Consider the following 18,351-nt stretch of genomic DNA (forward strand, 5'->3'; position numbering starts at 1 on the left):
AACGGACAAACAGCATTGTGAACTTCACGTTTGTTAGCCTAGCTAGTTAGCTACTAGTAGATCTCGCAATTGACTTTGCTCATTTCATAAAAGCTGCCTTTAAAATAACAACAATGACAATGGGACACTTTCAATAAAATAATATTTATTTTAAACATTAGGTCTAAACATGTTACGGTTTGCTTATATTGATTTGGATATTTCCACTAATTGTGCATCCATGGAAAACGTTTCTCATGTCCCCTTTGTCTCTGATGACATCGCTTTCGACCACTCTTGCTCACTCTTGCTCTCTCATCTTCGGCTAACCACTCATCAAAAGTTCTTCCCCCCAAAAGATCGAAGTTAACATGAAACATGTTTGCTTACTGTTAATCTTGAAATGACAACAAAATGACAACGACAACCAAGTGACAACCAAGTGACAACGAAAATTACCAATGACAACCAAAAATGTAACCGTTATTTTGAGTGCGCACTAATATGGAACGCTCCATTGTAAACAGGCGTACTGTAAACACCTGTACACCGTACTGTACTTTATGCTCAATAAAGCACACCCCGTGACTCACTCTCAACCAATCAGAATGCTTGATTTCAACCACCCGTATTATAATTTTTGATAGCGTTGTGGAACCAAAAGTTTGTACACTGAGAACAATGCCGTTTTGCCACACTATTTACAAACACTCTCGGACATTTATCTCAAGATCCACGCACGCACATGCTCTGCCTGTGGTTTTGGATGTCTTACAAGTCGAATGTGGCAAAATAATTATCAGCGGATCGAGGACAACAGTGATAGAATAAAAACACAATGTCACTGTAGTTGAGTCGCACGACGCACGGATTGATAACTCAGACTGACAACTCGGATTAGATTACAGAAGAATGAGAACTGGCCTAAGGTCCTGCGGGTTTGTTTCCATGAAACGAGTTCACTGGCAAACAGTTTTGATGACATTTCAATGAACTGAACAGTTGTAAATAATAACAGAGACGAGCTTTTCAGAGGCGGGCCGTCATACTGACCAATACACACTAAATACGATTAATGGGCGGTATGTTAGTTGCTTGAACGGTTGCATGTCAAAGCTATGTTAGGGTTCTCATATATAAGACTGAAAGAGAATACATATTATGATCCATAGCTTTGTGGTAAAGACATAGGCACAAATAATGACTCATGTATTGGATTCTGTGCTTTTGTGCGGACTTGTTTTCATCGGCGGCCTCTATGTTCTATACTACTTTGTGACATGGTCGTGGAGATGCTGGCGAGGATTCAGAGCGTACGTGCTTTCAGAAATTTGGCATGTTAATTTAAAAACCTACGGACAATGGGCAGGTAAGGGTCGTTAAGTTACTATATTTTAGACAACGCACTCACACATATAGGCCACATATTACAGTATGTGTGTGTGCATTTCTAAATGCATTTTATAATGTTAAGATATTTAAATTTATATTGATATTTAAAATGCTTAAGGTTTGGCCCAGTGTTGACAAATTTAACAGCAACAAAACCATATTTTTTGCTATTTGTTTATGTTGAGGAACTAAATGCATAGTTTGAGTTTTTCACTTAAGATGAAGAACTGATATTTTTTATTATTTAATTTAACTTGTCAGCACTTTCAGGCCTACAACTGAATGGGAAATTGGATATAGAAAAATGTGAAAAATGTATTTTGGATCGAAGCTGTTCCACCCTGATCCTATGATGATATCTGTGTGGCAGAACAGGATTTTCCCGGGTACGGTTCCACACAAGTCTTAAACGGGAACGTAGCCTACCTTCTAGTATATGCATAGCCGTTACACGACTCAGTGACTCAAAGTCACTGGCAACGTCAACAATTCTAAACAATTGAAAAGTACATAATGATCAAAATGATGATCCTGCCCGGCTTTCTGACAGCGAGGAGGAATGTTCTCTACGTCAAAAGTGACTCTTACATTATTCTTGTCAGGCACAGGTGCAGTTACGATGATTACACAGGTGTGAAAACGTCACCATTATCTCTTTCATCCAGTTGTCACAGGTGCCACCTCGGGGATCGGTAGAGCTTACGCACATGAAGTGAGTCATTTATATTTCATTTGTAAGTTAGAACATATGCAAGCACGAGTACACAACAAACAGCGGCTGAACCCGAGTCCTCTTGTCTTCTGCAGCTGTCCAGGAGAGGACTGGATATCGTCCTGATCAGTCGCTCCGAAGACAAGCTCCACCTTGTTGCCAAGGAAATTGGTGAGTTTAGAGAGATAAATATATAACTGTATATACAGTTATATATAACAGAGATTGTCCAAAGTACACACATCACTCAAGTAGAAGTATGATAAGAAGTGTGGGCTCTGACATATTCTTCAGTCATTACTACTACTTGTTTTAGTGTTTTAGTAAAAAAAATATGTCAGAATAATAGGGAAGTACTGATAACAGAAAAATCGACTTAAGTGCAGTAATGAAGTATGTGTGTTTCAGAGAGTCAGTATGGAAGACAGACCAGAACCATCCAGACAGACTTCACAGAGGGCTCAGCCATCTACCCTGCCATTGCCCGGCAACTGCAGGGCCTGGACATAGGCATTCTGGGTAATTACCAGGGCAACCAACCAACTGGGATCAACCAGGGGTCACAGTGGAGGGCTATGAGAGATGGAGACCTTGAATAAATGTATCATTATTAACATAAACCCCTCTGTGTCTCCCCGCTCTCTGCAATGGCAGTGAACAATGTAGGAATGAACTACACAGGACACTTTGCACTGTTCCTCGAGGTTCCTGACTGTGAACAGGTAGGATCCAAACCCTCCATGCAACCACAGCAACCACAGCAACCACAGCAACCACAGCAACCACAGCAACCACAGCAAGGCTCCTCCAGTTTCTGAAATGAAACAAAGTTGTTGTTGTTTAGCTGAAGTAAGAAATATTGAATTTCTTTGTTGTTGGTGTATTCGTCCTCAGAGAATCACCCAGGTGGTAAACTGCAACGTCCTCTCTGTGACTCAGGTAAAAGCAGGTCGCCTTGATCAGCATGGGAGAAACGCTTGACGATGATTAACAATGATGATTGATGATGAGGATGATGGTGATGATTGACGATTAATGATGATGATGATAATGTAATTCTACAGATGACCAGACTGGTTCTTCCTCGCATGGTTGAAAGGTAGGCGACAAGCAAGATGACATCTAAAGATGATATCTAGACATGATATCTAGAGATGACATCCAGATTCTGAGAAATGTGAGCTTCCTGGAAAGACATGTAAGCTTCCTGTCCTTCTCAGGGGGCGTGGTCTGATTATCAACTTGTCGTCGGAGGCAGGTGCACGACCTCAGCCTCTGCTGGCGCTCTACTCCTCTACCAAGGTATGTCCTCTCTCTCTCTCTCGCTCTCTATTTTTCTCTCTCTCTCTCTCTCTCTCTCTCTCTCTCTCTCTCTCTCTCTCTCTCTCTCTCTCTCTCTCTCTCTCTCTCTCTCTCTCTCTCTCTCTCTCTCTCTCTCACACACACACACTCTCTCTCTCACTCTCTACTCCTCTACCGAGGTAGTCCTCTCCCTCTCTCTCTCTCCCTCCCTCTCCAGACCTCATCTCAGACGCTCCAGGGAAATTGGATAATCACCTGTTGTACATGTTGTCTCTGCAGACGTTTGTGACGTATTTCTCCAGATGTCTGAATTCAGAATACCAGTCTCGAGGAGTCACTGTTCAGGTACGGAGAAAGAAAACACAAATCTCTTCTTCTGTGTTGTGATGTTGTTCACTGTGTCCATGACTGTGGTTCATGACTGTGGTTCATGAGGTGGTTCATGACTGTGGTTCATGAGATGGTTCATGACTGTGGTTCATGAGATGGTTCATGACTGTGGTTCATGACTGTGGTTCATGAGGTGGTTCATGACTGTGGTTCATGAGATGGTTCATGACTGTGGTTCATGACTGTGGTTCATGAGGTGGTTTATGACTGTGGTTCATGAGATGGTTCATGACTGTGGTTCATGAGGTGGTTCATGACTGTGGTTGATGAGGTGGTTCACAAGGTGGTTCATGTAGTATTTCCTCCCACCAGTGTGTGGCGCCCTTCATGGTGTCCACCAACATGACCCACAACATACCCGTCAATTTCCTGGTGAAGACGGCGTCTGATTTTGCCAGAGAGGCTCTGAACACTGTGGGCCTCTCCTCCTTCACCAGCGGCTGTCTGTCCCATGCTCTGCAGGTCTGTCTGGGACACACACACACACAGATACACACAGATACACACACACAGACACACACAGACACACAGACACACACAGACACACACACACAGACACACACACACAGGCACACGCACAGACACACACACACACAGACACACACACAGACACACACACAGACACACACACTCACTCAGACAGACACACTAAATCTACAATGTGTATGACTGTGGCAGTTTCTCCACCTTCCCACAGAATATAGCCCTCTCTGTTTTACTTCCTGATTGGCTACGACTCTCTTCCTACTGCGTGAGCCGGCTGGAAAACATTCCGGATCCCATGCTGACCAATGAGAGGAGAGCAGGGAAGCAGGACTAGGAAGTCATCGGGTCTGTGAAGAAGAGGAGCTTGGAGCTTCACAAAAGACAAACACGCTGTTTCTACTGTATATGCATACAGTACATAGAAATATTTACATTTAGTCATTTAGCAGACGCTCTTATCCAGAGCGACTTACAGTAAGTACAGGGACATTCCCCCCCGAGGCAAGTAGGGTGAAGTGCCTTGCCCAAGGACACAACGCCATTTTTGCACGGCCGGGGAATCGAACCAGCAACCTTCTGATTACTAGCCTTGACTAGCTGATTCCCTAACCGCTCAGCCACCTGACTCCCACCTGACTCCCAAATACTGAGTTACTGTATGTTATGAGGTGGGTACAGTCCAGTGTTGGGGCATCTGACTGAAGATCAAGAGATTACAGATTCAAACGGTCCTCTGTGTGGTTCTGGATGAGAGCGGATGCTTGAATACAATATTACGTTATGACTCATAACCAGGGTCTGGAGCAAGGGTTTAGTTTGTGTGTGTTGGTGTGTGTCAATATTCAAACAACAGCAATGTTTGAGTATTATTATTGTTATGTTACGTTACTTCAACCCCTCAATGTTCCCACCTAATCTACACCCTGGGGCTGGGGTGAAGGAGATTGCACTTTTTAATGTTTCTGGTCGGACAGGTGTGTCTCGATCTGTGTGAGATCAGAGATGTTTATAAATCCTGCCCTTCAGTTTGCTGATGCTGCTCTCAGACAGTTAAACACTGTCTGAGGGTAGTCAGGTGGCTGAGCGGTGAGGGAATCGGGCTAGTAATCCGAAGGTTGCCAGTTTGATTCCCGGTCATGCCAACTGATGTTGTGTCCTTGGGCAAGGCACTTCACCCTACTTGCCTCGGGGGAATGTCCCTGTACTTACTGTAAGTCGCTCTGGATAAGAGCGTCTACTAAATGTAATGTAAATGTAATGTCTAAACTCTTGTGGATGTGGACCATTTGTAGAGGCCATCGACACAGCATAGGAGATTTCGTTAACATTTAAATATCAACACAGAGAACATTTTTATCTTTTTTATTATATTTATATCTCATAAACACTCAAATGTTTTTTTTCAAGTATATATATCACAGTGTAACACGTTATAACGAAAATGCATTTGACAAAAGTGTCATTATCTTATCGCAATAAAACAACATTTATGTCACTGCTTTGTTTTTCCCAGTATAAGAGTGTTCCTTGTCTATGTATTAGACAGCTAGTCAGGTCAGCAGCCTGGTTCACGCTGGTGATCCCCCTCATGCACCCAGGAGTCTGGGAAACTTCACCTGAGGACAGCTTATGAAGTGTGTGTAGACCCAAGCAGAGAATCCCCCTGTCTGGGTCTCTCTCAAACTAACGGACACCCAGTAACAATTGCAGACATTTGCGTGGGCTTATCAAGTATTCCAAAGTAACTTTTATAAATACAAAAATCCCATCTGTGCTTGATCAGTTAAGCATACACGGAGCAAGGACGCTGGCTGGTCCTGAACAAAGGAAGGGAAGAGATGCTATTGGATGAGAGAGAAGGGACCTCTGCTGTTGTATCAGTGTTAGTGATCTGGTGAACAGGAAGTGGATATTAAGGAGGGTCGGGTCTGGACAAGCAGGAATGATGACCGACCTGAAGCCTGGAATAGTCTGGTACTATCTTCCCAACTAAAGCAAATATACTGTATACATTAGAGAACTACACTAAAATAAGCACAATATTTAGGAATAAGAAATTCCACGGTGAGATAGCATATTTTCCCTTTGTCCAATGACAACATATTAGAGAACAAAATAAGAGATAGCGAGATATCTCTTTACCTCAACCACAACACCACCATAACATAACATACGTTCTACACTGCTGAAGAGAGTAGGTAGTCGCCTTAACATGGATGTAGTCTGTAACAGAACAGCCCTTAGCCTCTCTGGACACGTTACAGGAGCCGGGGGGGTGTGTGTGAGGTCACACGACACACAGCCTCTCTCATCCCTTTGTTTGACCTCTAACCTAGCCAACCCACAAGCAGGGCCTCCATTTTGTTTTATTGCAGCGTAAACACAAGAGGGTATTACTGTACAACAGGTCCTTTGAAACGTGGCTGGTTATCTGTGGATGAAACGGCAATGATGTGCCGTTAGTGTTTGTTCTGTGCTTACAGAACAAAACCTACGTATATACAAACATCCCTTTATATGATGCCGTGCACATTGCTCCTAATAAATATCACGGGTATATTGTACACTTCCTGTCCTAGCGGTACGTCTAGTTACACAACGAGAACGATCTCGGAGAACCGACGGAATCAGAGGTCGGTGCATGTGACCGGGGTGAGCCCGTGAATCAGTAAGGTGGGGCCTAAGCCCTGAGTCATCGCGTCCAGCTGAGCCAGGTACTGCTGCGATTGGCTGGACAGCGTGGGTGGGCGTGGCAGATACAGGAAGCGCACGGCAGCCTGGGAGCTGTAGTCCATCAGCAGGCGGTTGACGGCGGACAGGAAACGCTCCGAGAGAACGGGGGCCGTCTTGGAGGGGTCGTCGTCGGGCTCGGGTCGCCGGCCGCACAGCTGTGCCACGGCGTCCCAGGGGACGATCTTGATGGAGGCTCGGATCCGCAGCATTCCCAGCAGCTCCCTGAAGGTCTCCTCCTTCGCCACCCAGCCCTGGTCGCCGGACTCGGCCTCCACGCACAGGAAGATCCTCATCCTGGCACGGCGCCACCTGGTTGCCATGTTGAGGACACAGGCCATCTGGAGCAGGAACAGGCTGCCCACGTCCACCAGGGCGCCGTGGCCCGGGCTCAGCAGGTCCAGGGGCCACACGTCGATGGTCCTCTCCGCCCCCTCCGTGCGACTCTCCCGCCCCTCGCCCTCCAGCTGGAAGAAGTAGCGGCCCAGGCACACGTTCTTGTTCATCTTGATGGCGTCGGAGACGATGCCCACGTACTCGTCGGCGCTCAGCCAGCGAGGGCTCTCCATGTGGCGCACGGGGGGGAAGTGGGCCTGGAGGGAGGGGAGGTCCACGCCAAAGTTGTCGCCTTCGGCGGAGGGGCCCAGCGAGGACTTGCAGAACGCTGGGTCGTGCAGGAAGTAGTCCTCCGGGGTGCAGTTGTCGTAGAAGCCCAGGACCAGGGTGTTGGGCTTCATGCCTCCTTCAGGGATGAAGGTGCGACACATCGCGTGTTAAAAAGATATAAGGTGTCGTTCAAAACTCAAATTAAAGTGCAGATATAAAGTGTATGGAGTCAGGCGGGACTGTGTCTCACCCAGTCCGGTGATGCGTAGCAGGTGCTGAGTGCCCTGCCTGACAGACAGGGACAGGGTTAGGTCTACGAAGGCCTTCACCCCCAGCTTGTCCACCAGGCTCAGCCAGAAGTTATACTGCTGCTGCACGGGGTCAGAGGGCAGCGAGTCTGTAACCAAGACAACACACTGTCACGGCAACCATCGAGATTTTTAAAAAAAATTATAAAGAAAAGGCGACGCCTCTAATGTACAACACGGTTGTGACGTGCTGAAAAAACGACTTGTTAACTATTTTAAAAACATAAGGAATGATAGAAACAGCCACCTAGGTCTCCCAGCTGAACGTGGCCCAACACAAACAGCCCTCCCTTCTTCAGCTGGTTGACGAAGTTGATGAGCTGGCAGGAGGAGCGAGGGTTGGCCACCATAAGCAGCACCTGCGGCCTCCAGAACTTCACGTGGTCCTTCCTCACGTCCAGCATCAGGAGGTACTTACGCACCTGCGGGCAGGTGAGAGGGGAGACGCTGAACACTGTCTCTAGGACGGCAGCAGGCCTGTGTGCAGGTTGGTGCGTGTGGGTGTAAACATGTGTACGTGTGTGACCATATTTGTGTGTATATACTGTATATGTGTGTGTGTGAGAGTGTGTATATATGTGTGTGTGTGTGCACATGTGTGTGTATGAGTGTGTGTAAGCATATGTGTGTGTATGAGTGTGTATGTATGTGTGTGAGCATGTGTGTGTGTACATACTGTGTGTGTGTGAGTGTGTGTGTACGTGTGTGAGCATGTGTGTGTGTATACTGTATGTGTGTGTGTGTGTCCAGACCTGGTGGAAGATGAGCGCCTGGCTGATGTAGCCCCAGCTACTGGTGGGAGAGCGGTAGTGCAGAAACAGCAGCAGCAGCAGCAGCAGAGCTACGCTGGCAGACGAGTACACAGGGTTGATGACGAACATCATCACCAGGCAGCTGACGATGCCCAGGAGACAGCTGTGCCAGGAGAACACCTGGAACGTGGGCCTGGCACACACACAGGCACACACACACAGGCACACACACACAGGCACACACACACAGGCACACACACAGGCACACACACACACAGGCACACACACACACAGGCACACACACACAGGCACACACACACACAGGCACACACACACAGGCACACACACAGGCACACACACACAGGCACACACACACAGGCACACACACAGGCACACACACACACAGGCACACACACACACAGGCACACACACACAGGCACACACACACACAGGCACACACACACAGGCACACACACAGGCACACACACACAGGCACACACAGGCACACACAGGCACACACACACAGGCACACACACACAGGCACACACACACAGGCACACACACACACAGGCACACACGCATACATACACACACATACACACAGACCTGTGACAGGCGGAGATTCACTGTCCCTAATAGTTTCAGAAGCAGGATGATAATGGATGTGTGGATGATGTCAGAACAGGAAGTGACGTGACGGTACCTGAAGTTGGGTGCGGAGGCCCACTCCAGCGCCAGGCAGGCCAGGTCCACAGCAGCGTAGGCCAACAGATAGAACACAGTCACCAGGCCTGCGATGGTGTTGAGCTGCCCAGCAAACACCACACACTGCCACACACACACACACACGCAGAGAACACAGTCACCAGGCCTGCGATGGTGTTGAGCTGCCCAGCAAACACCACACACTGCCACACACACACACACACGCAGAGAACACTGTGTGACACTGCCTGGAGAACCCAACACTTCCTGTACTTATCCTTACTTATTCTGTACTTATTTGGGTCAGATGGCTGAGCGGTTAGGGAGTGGGACTATTAATCAGAGCGTTGCGGGATCAATTCCCGGCCGTGCAAAATGACGTTGTGTCTTTGGGCAAGGCGCTTCACCCTACTTGCCTCAGGGAGAATGTCCCTGAACTTACTTTAAGTCGCTCTGGATAAGAGCGTCTGCTAAACGACTACATGTAAATGTTATCCACACTTCCTGTTCCTCTCACCTGAGCCAGGCCCCAGGTGTACACGACCGCCACCCACGGGTTCCCCGAGCGGGACGTAATGGCCGCCGGGGCCAGGGGCAAACCTACGAGGACCATAGAAAACACAGAGTCATTAACCATCAACGTCAAACAAACAAAGTTCCTGATTCGCGCTTCTGCTTCAGACCGCACGTGGGCCTCGGCCTTTCTGCCGCGGTCTGACAGGCCGGCTCCCTCTCTCTCACCAAACAGCTGGTCCAGCGCCAGGGCGTGCAGGATCCGGGAGGCTCCGATCAGAGAGCTCATGGCAGCTGACAGGGAGGCACAGTACACCCCGATGGTGACGAAGGGGCGCCAAACGTTGATGCGCTGGAAGAACCCGTAGTCCTGAACCAGGAGGGCCCTGAGCAGGGCACACACACGGGACCGCAGGTTCGATATCCGTAACAGAAAACACAGAAGGGTGAATACGTGTCGGCAACGTGGCAACCCCCCCTCCCTCCCCCCCCCTCCCTCCCCCCCCCCCTCCCTCCCCCCCCCCTCCCTCCCCCCCCCCTCCCTCCCCCCCCCCGCAGGAGAGGGGAGGCTCACCTGTCACAGGTGGAGCTGACGAGGAGGAAGAGGAGGAGGTAGATGATGAAGGTGTAAAGGACAGCTGCGATGGTGCCTCTGGGGATCGACACGCTGGGGTTCTTCAGCTCGCCTGCGGAGAACGTCACAAACAGACGGAAGAGTTGTGGGGTGAAAAGAATTTTCTGCAAAGGCGATCAACAACGTATGAAAGCTATGAACAGTCTGCTTGTCTGTCCATCCATCTATATACCCATCTATACGTCCAACTATCCATCCATCCATATATCCATCCATGTCCCTAGTTATGGTCGTGTTATTACTGCTTCCTCAGTACCTGACATGTTAGCCCCTGCCATGATCCCGGTGCAGCTGGTGAACATGACAGCGAACACACTGGCGAACGACATCACCTTGTTGGTGCTGTAGTCCAGCGTGTAACCAGCTGAGGAAGAAGAGCAGAGAACAGGAACAACGGTGATACTGTAAATAAACCGTAAAACCCTCAACTTCAACCTCTGTGTAGTTTCACTTCTCCCCCACTAACCTCTGAGCCAGACTGGTGGAGCACGGAGATAGCTCTGTGCTATTTCTATGAATTGATGCACAGGGCAAGCGCTAAGACTTGAGCTTTTCTACACGTTATCTCAGAAAACAGTTGCACCATACGCTAACACACTAACAGAACCTCTTTTCTCCTGTCATTTTCTTGGTCACAAGATATTCACATCAGGAGCATTGATGGTCAGAATAGAGTGACGGTATCAAAGTCCAGAGCTGTGAAAACATTGATCTGTCCACAGCAAGACATCTCAAACAGTTGTAGAGCATGGAGACGAATATCGCACATGCTGATCAAGAGATTCAAATCCCCCCCCGCCTCTCAGACTGAACCCCGACACTCACAGTTCAGGTTGTTTCTGAGCGTGGTGGCGTTGAAGCCTGTGTAGCTGACGTTGTAGAAGTGGGTCTGGTTGCCGGGGCCGCGGTGGGCGATGACAAAGTCTTGGGGCGACACGATCAGGGGGCTGATGAGGATGGACACCACGGTGACGGTCACCAGCAGCAGGATGAGGAAGGCGGTGCGGGCGTAGATGTGCGCCCCCACCAGACACACCAACAGGCAGAGGAGCAGGATGGCGGAGGAGTAAAGCACCGTGAACCAGTAACTCTGAGGCAGGACGCGCACTCCCGCCGTCTCCAACAACGCTGCCGGGGAAACAGGCCACATCGACAGGGAGAGCAACTTAGTATAGGTTATTATGTGTATCATGTGTATTTAGAGGTTTAGTATACTGTATTGAATACTGTATATTATTGTATATTAGGAGGTTTACTATATTTGAGCTTATCATGGATGCAATCTATTTTCTGTGTACTTATCAATAAAAGACTTGAACTTGAACTTTTAGGCTGGTTCGAACCCCCAGTAAAGTGGATACATGGTGGGAAGTTGTTAAGGGGGTTGGGACAAGTGACATCAACAGGAAGAGCAACTTTTAAGACACATTCATACTCCCCAGTAAGGTATTTTGATGCTGGGAAGTTGTTAAAGGGGTAAAAACAAGTCACATGACATACCTGGGTCTTGACCAAATACATCCAGGATGGCCTCGACTAGCCCCAGCACGTATACCCCACAGGCACACACCTTAGCCAGGAAGAACATGAGGCCGATGCTGCCTCCAAACTCAGGGCCCAATGATCGGCTTATCATGACTGGTTCATGTATGTCAAGGAGCTTCGGATGTATCTACAGAGTACAGTAAACTGGACACATCTGTTGTCAATATTTCGTGAAGATCTAAATTGGCTGGACCAAATCGGGTCACATCAGAGAGAGAAAAATGCCCTTGTAAGTCTTCAGAAAAAGGAGGAAAGCACTTTGACATTTTTCAAACATCAGCAACACCAATTACATTTCAGGCTCGCAACATGACACTTCCAGAGTTATGGTGGTCACAGTGCCTGAGCGAGTCCCTGAGCGAGTGCCTCTGGGCGGGGAGGATACAGTAGGCGCCCCCTCCCTGCACCGCCCCGTTGGTGGAGATGGCACAGATGGACAGGATGGTGAGAGAGATGATGGTGTAGGCCACCACCAGCATCAACAGACCCTGCAACAGGCCTGCATGACCAACAACAAACCCTGGAGGAAAACACATCAATTAGACCTCCATACTGCTCACGTCACTTTGTCAATCAGACCCTCAGCTAGTTTCATGTACAGTAGTATTAGACGGCATACATTTAGCTGATAGTTGCCTGAGAGTAGTAAACAAATCTACCACAAAGTAACCACATCTCAGCTACCAGGCACGGTGCAACAACAATAATATCTCGACTACAGTGCAACGATAACAGTTCAGCTACAGTATTACACAGCAATTACAACAATACTAGTACAATACAATACTATAACACTAATAGGCTTTGAGTACAAGAAAGGCACATTACAAATACAATTTATTATTATTCATCATTAATACACTCACCCGTTCGTAGAAAGAGTACGATGCTGAACATGGAGAGGATGGTAGGAACCATCACTCCAAAGAAGGTGTTCAACTTCCTGGGAGAGGCGCTGTGAGCCGGTGCCTCTCCCAGGGTCTCGGAGCCCAGGCCACAAAAAGTGGAGCTGACCGGAAGACCACACACCCCATGTGAGATGAGGGGTGTGTGTTCGGACATCTCACTGTTGTCTTCTGAAACGTCCTTTGTGGTTCATGTACGCCTGTTGAGGAGATAACGTTGTTCGGTATTCGTTTTCAAATTCTTTCACGTTTAAATTCAAATCGCAAATGTATGTTAACACATGACGTTCACTCAAAGGCATGCTTTTCACACCTTGTTAAAAGCATACTTCACTGCATGACGGTAACTATACTAACCCTTCCTGCACAAATTAGCTACAGTTTAGCCAGTATTAAAATCAATAACCTACGGTCCACGCACTGCTCACAGTGTGTAGCACTAGACGGCGACTATTGATACGCAAAGGTTACAAGTTGAGTTCCTAGATATCTAGTCAGTTTGATGCTTGTTTAAGGTAACGCGCATTTTAGTATACTATAGTGAGCCATCCCGAAAAGGGAAGTAGTTAGCCTTCTTCCTCTGCTATCGCACGCCAGATGGTACAGCATCTAATCCGCTACATTTGAATGTGCGTTATGTACGTTATTGACGTGTGAATTTTAGTTATGAATTGCGCAGACATACCAAATAAATAGCTCACCTTTTGAGCTTGGGCAGTTGGGTCTGACAGCGAAATCCTGGGCGATCAGCACTTCCGCTTGTTAAAGTTCTCTTCATATGCAAGGTTTCGGCGAGTTTTCCCTAGGGCACAACGTGCAGTGTCGGCGTAGCTTTAAAATGTATCTCTAAACAGTCTGGTGGTTTCAAGTGATTCGGCTACAGTCAGTAAATACACTCCCCGTTCGGACATTGAACTACGTTTGTCAATGATGCTCGCATCCCTAATTCTAGGGTTCATTCACTTGCTATTTGTTCGGAGTTGGTCACGGGACAGTAAAATGTGTTCATGTGACTCAGAAGAGGGGAAGGGTAAAAATACCACAAATACGTGTTGATAAACGAAGGGTGGGTCTGTTGCTAGGAAGCTAAAAATGACGCCAAAAGTCATTAGTCTGTTGAGTGTGAGAAAAAAACATATTCATATAATATTCTTAATATTCTGTTGAAGGTCCATTCAATAAGATTATTTCGCAGACAATACAAGTGTGCCGATTTTTTTTTATATATGAGGAGTTTAGAAGGACAAAACAATGTTAAAAATGTTCAAATATTATTGTTGTTTACAGAATAACTGGTTTATTAATACTGTGGATATATTAACTTTACAGTAAATGGTCAACCAATGTTAGTAGGGTTTTAACCTGGCAAATACATAACACAGTAGGCTAAACTGCTGAATTTATTAACTACATCCTTTCCTGGTCTGAACACAATGAAGGTAATGATAATGCATTTACTACCATACACTTTTATCCCAAGCAATTTACAGTACAGGGGGATTTGACCCTGTAACCTCTTAATCTGCAGTCAAATGCTCAAACCACTGGGCAGTACCTTCCCTGTTATGGTCCAACATTCTAGTACTAGACCTACCTCACAATCAGCAGTTTACTTTCACCATGCACAAATACATTTACATTACATTTAGTCATTTAGCAGACGCTCTTATCCAGAGCGACTTACAGTAAGTACAGGGACATTCCCCCCGAGGCAAGTAGGGTGAAGTGCCTTGCCCCATTTTGCAGAACCGGGAATCGAACCGGTAACCTTCAGATTACTAGCCCGACTCCCTAACCGCTCAGCCATCTGACTCCCAAATACAAATATCATCAACACCATCTTATACCACTCACACCAGAACAAAAAAAGGAAAACGTAAGAAAACATCTTCACTTGGCAGATGCTATTATCAAAAATGAGAGAGATTTGACTGATTCTATATCTGCAGTCGAATGCTTTGCCCCTGAGCTAGCACCTATACACCACCCAAATAAAATCACAACCTTGAGATTCCACCATCAATATCAGCAGGCGGCAATGTTGCTTTTTTCATAACTGAGGATGCGGACGTTAAATATAATGTTCTTAATAAAAAGTGTGTGTGTGTGGAGGGGGGGGGGGGGGGAGACATGTTACTTTCAAACTATCAAAAAGCAGATGGGACATGGTACGGGAGTCCATGTACACTGACGTCTACCCCCCCTGGACATGAGCCCAGTCAAGTGGAGTCCATGGACTGAGAGTTGAGATGAGGCCAGGTGTAGGAGGGTCCAGGCTGCAGGAGGGAGAGCGAGGGGTGGGCGGCGGGGGGCTCGGGGGTGTGGGTCAGCCTGTGTTTCTTCAGTTGGCCCAGCTCCCTGAAGCAGCACCCACACTGGGCACAGCGGTAGGGCCTCTCCCCAGTGTGGATGCGCTGGTGCTTGTGCAAGCTGTCCAGGTGGCGGAAGCGCTTCTCGCAGTAGCGGCAGGGGTACGGGCGCTCGCCCGTGTGGATGCGCTGGTGCGTCTTCAGGCAGTAAAACCGGCGGAAGCCGCGCCCGCATACGTTGCAGCGGTGGACCTTGTCAGAGGTCTCTCTCTCCAGCTGCACGGGGCCCATGTAGCCAGGGTCGACCACAGGCATGGGGGCGAAGCTCATCAGACCGCCCTCCGCCTCGGTGTCGTCGATGGGGACGGTGATCTGCGCTGGGTGTTGGTCTTGGGGCTCTGGGTTGTGGGGGTCCAGGGCAGGGGTGTCAGAGTCGTCTTCGATCTTCACTGTTCCTTGTTTGAGCTCCTCGTCATCCAGGACCTGGATGAGGTCCAGCTCCTTCTCGTGACCGGCGGGGGGGTTCATCTCAAACTCAAACGTATGGATTTCCTCTGGGACTCCAGAAGCTTTCGTTTCTTCCTCAACCCCCAGTGGTTTTTGCCCATAATTGTCCCCTTCATGTACTGAGACTTTGTACTCTGAAAAAATAGTGTTGTTAGTCTTAACGATCCCTGGCAGAGATAAAACAGCACTAACCAACATGTAGGACCACGTCTCGTGTTCTCACATGGCAAATATTGTTTATCATTATTTAAATTACCTTTTTCTGCGATCCCATCGTCTGTAATGTAAAACTGACTTTCCGTATCTTCGCCTGACTTTTGGGAAGGGGTTTCAAGTTCAAACTGTGGGGCTTTCGACGACCGTGAGAAGTTCGAGGTAGAAGCTACCGAGACAGGTAACCGCATTCGTCGGAAGCTGGATCCGCTTATGCTCTTCGGCCATTCATGCTGTACGGTTGGCAAACAAAGTCCTACACTCGGGAGTGACTTTGAAAATTGAGATCTCGTGGATGAAGCCCGAAACGACTTTTGCGCTCGTGGTGCGCCTCTAAGCAGGTTGCGTGAATTCCCCGAGCCGGGGGATGAGACGGACTCAACGGAACCCAAACATTCAGCATTTGATCGAGACTGATTGTGATCGAGAAGTAAACACTGTTTTATGTTTTTCTCGGCTGCTGTCATGTAGTAACGTACAGCCTTCAATTCACTCTCGGATATTTCTAGTCTCTCTTTCAAACTTTGATTCTCACGATGAGACTCGGCTGCGGCTGTTTTGGCTGCGGCCAGTTTGAGTCCAACAACTTTTGATGTTTCTTTCAAAACGGTTTCTACTGCACACCTGACAGCCTGGTCGATTGTTGAAGCAAGTTCATACTTAAGGAAAGAGACGTTTGCGTCTATGGTTAGACTCATTCTGAACTGGCGTAGTGGGGCTGGAGTCGAGTGAGATAAATCCGAAACAAGGCTGAATCAGTTGGCCCGGCGGACCGACACTTTTGTTTAGCTTAGATAAACTAGGCGTCTGAAACACACATATCTTACGAATGTTTACAAATTATATAGTTCCATGACTTCGAAATGAACCTACGACTGAATATTAGCCCGCTAGCAACTTGCGATCATGGCCAACACAATTTACGATTTGTTTTGGAGATGTATTTCCCTTTCCGCATGACGATGCAGCGTCGCCAGGTTATGACGTCATGTTAATCTTCAGCAATGTGGGCCTTGTAGTTTCTTTGACCATATAAGGAATTCCCCAAAACTGTCGTGATCGTCTGCGATTCATTAAAGATCTCGTAAACAATGGAGTCGTACGACACCATTTTAACTAGCCACACTACAGACGCCGTTGCTGATGATTTCCTTATTGGCCGTAACCCAGTCCTGCCCACTCTCCTACACAATCAAGAAACCGTTCCACCTTAATTTACTGAACTGTAACCCAGGCGCCTCCCAAGCCAAGCCCCAAACTCACACCACATCCATAACATTTGATAACAACCAGCATCCACGAGCAAAAACTCCAGTTATTATGTTATACTTTCACCCCGTGTCATGTGAGGACAGTCTGACTACATTTCCTTGTGCCTTTTCTTCATCTAAGAACCAAGTAATCTACAGACTAAACTAGCTCCAAGGTTGTGACGTGACATCAACTGTAATAGACTGACACCTACAGGTAGAGCAGGGGAATTTTTAGGAAATGGTTTTCAGACGTGATCCCACAGAGGATAAATCTTGGCACATTCTGTTTTTTTATGATAAATGTTCATAGTGCTTATTAGGTTTGAAGTAACATTCTGTTTATTGTATTTTGGTTGCCAGTTTACAATGTACAACGGGGACATTGCAAGTGGTGACCCAAATGATCACATCACGCTGCCTGTAATTCTGCCAATAAAAGTAAAAATCGAATTACAGAATTTTGACGGGCAGAAAAAGAAAATATTTTTTTTGTCTGGTGATGGGGCTTTAGATGTTTGCGCTTTTGGAACCAACCCAATTTTTAACGCGTAGTTTTTTTGTTGTTGCATGGGTGGCGATGGGACTGCGTACGTGCATCGTTGCGGTTTGTGGTGGATATATGCTCCTTGTGTCCATCTCTTTGCTCAAGCCTTTGCTGTTGCTAGGCAACCTATCCTCACTTACTACAGTCGCTTATGGAGTCTGCAGAGGGCCAGTGCAGGTGGGATGTACCAATGTGTAGCTTAGAGGGGGGGGGGAGGGGGGTAGCATGGGCCTGTGTATGATATTGCAATCTCTCAGGCTCAGAATCTTGCGTCTGGAAGCCCATTTTACCTCTTTGTCTGTGTATTGCAGACGTGTTCAGGTGGAACATCAAATTTGAACAGTTATCGGATTCCAGTAGCACTGCCTTCAGTAAATGCAACACAGTCCTTGAAATGTGTTTGTTTGCTTCATCGCAGAGCTGAATCATGTCACAACCAGGACAACTTTGCCAACAAATAACTTTTTCTCTCTCTCCCTTTACTGACCCGTCGGTAGAGGTTATCGGGAATTCCATATTTCTTTATCACAAATCCGATTAGTCTGAACTGTCTCACTAAGCAAACT

At 47.3% G+C, this 18,351-nt stretch overlaps 3 protein-coding genes across 3 annotated transcripts; 1 reads left to right on the forward strand and 2 right to left on the reverse strand.

Moving 5' to 3' along the window:
• Window positions 1-1,049: 1,049 nt before the first annotated feature.
• hsd20b2 (hydroxysteroid (20-beta) dehydrogenase 2) lies at window positions 1,050-5,756 on the forward strand. The gene is made up of 11 exons (XM_062485447.1): window positions 1,050-1,348; window positions 2,037-2,083; window positions 2,179-2,254; window positions 2,492-2,602; window positions 2,738-2,805; window positions 2,978-3,022; window positions 3,148-3,182; window positions 3,304-3,385; window positions 3,665-3,730; window positions 4,088-4,237; window positions 4,473-5,756. Exons 1-11 carry the CDS (start codon window positions 1,180-1,182, stop codon window positions 4,593-4,595), a joined length of 972 nt encoding a protein of 323 aa, XP_062341431.1. The 5' UTR covers window positions 1,050-1,179; the 3' UTR covers window positions 4,596-5,756.
• On the reverse strand, window positions 5,608-13,928 carry slc12a9 (solute carrier family 12 member 9). Its single transcript, XM_062485446.1, has 14 exons — window positions 13,661-13,928; window positions 12,921-13,159; window positions 12,440-12,574; window positions 12,010-12,147; window positions 11,335-11,637; window positions 10,766-10,873; window positions 10,450-10,561; window positions 10,104-10,261; window positions 9,880-9,962; window positions 9,361-9,485; window positions 8,658-8,850; window positions 8,153-8,327; window positions 7,848-7,994; window positions 5,608-7,733 (listed from the first exon to the last, which is right to left on the reverse strand). The coding sequence occupies exons 2-14, from the start codon at window positions 13,114-13,116 to the stop codon at window positions 6,889-6,891; spliced, it is 2,718 nt and encodes a 905-aa protein (XP_062341430.1). The 5' UTR covers window positions 13,117-13,159; window positions 13,661-13,928; the 3' UTR covers window positions 5,608-6,888.
• Window positions 13,929-14,160: 232 nt separating this feature from the next.
• LOC134039774 (uncharacterized) lies at window positions 14,161-17,410 on the reverse strand. Its single transcript, XM_062485827.1, has 2 exons — window positions 16,032-17,410; window positions 14,161-15,909 (listed from the first exon to the last, which is right to left on the reverse strand). The coding sequence occupies exons 1-2, from the start codon at window positions 16,684-16,686 to the stop codon at window positions 15,179-15,181; spliced, it is 1,386 nt and encodes a 461-aa protein (XP_062341811.1). The 5' UTR covers window positions 16,687-17,410; the 3' UTR covers window positions 14,161-15,178.
• Between the last annotated feature and the right edge of the window lie 941 nt (window positions 17,411-18,351).

Source organism: Osmerus eperlanus, chromosome 19 (assembly GCF_963692335.1).
Source record: "Osmerus eperlanus chromosome 19, fOsmEpe2.1, whole genome shotgun sequence".
NCBI lineage: Eukaryota > Metazoa > Chordata > Actinopteri > Osmeriformes > Osmeridae > Osmerus > Osmerus eperlanus.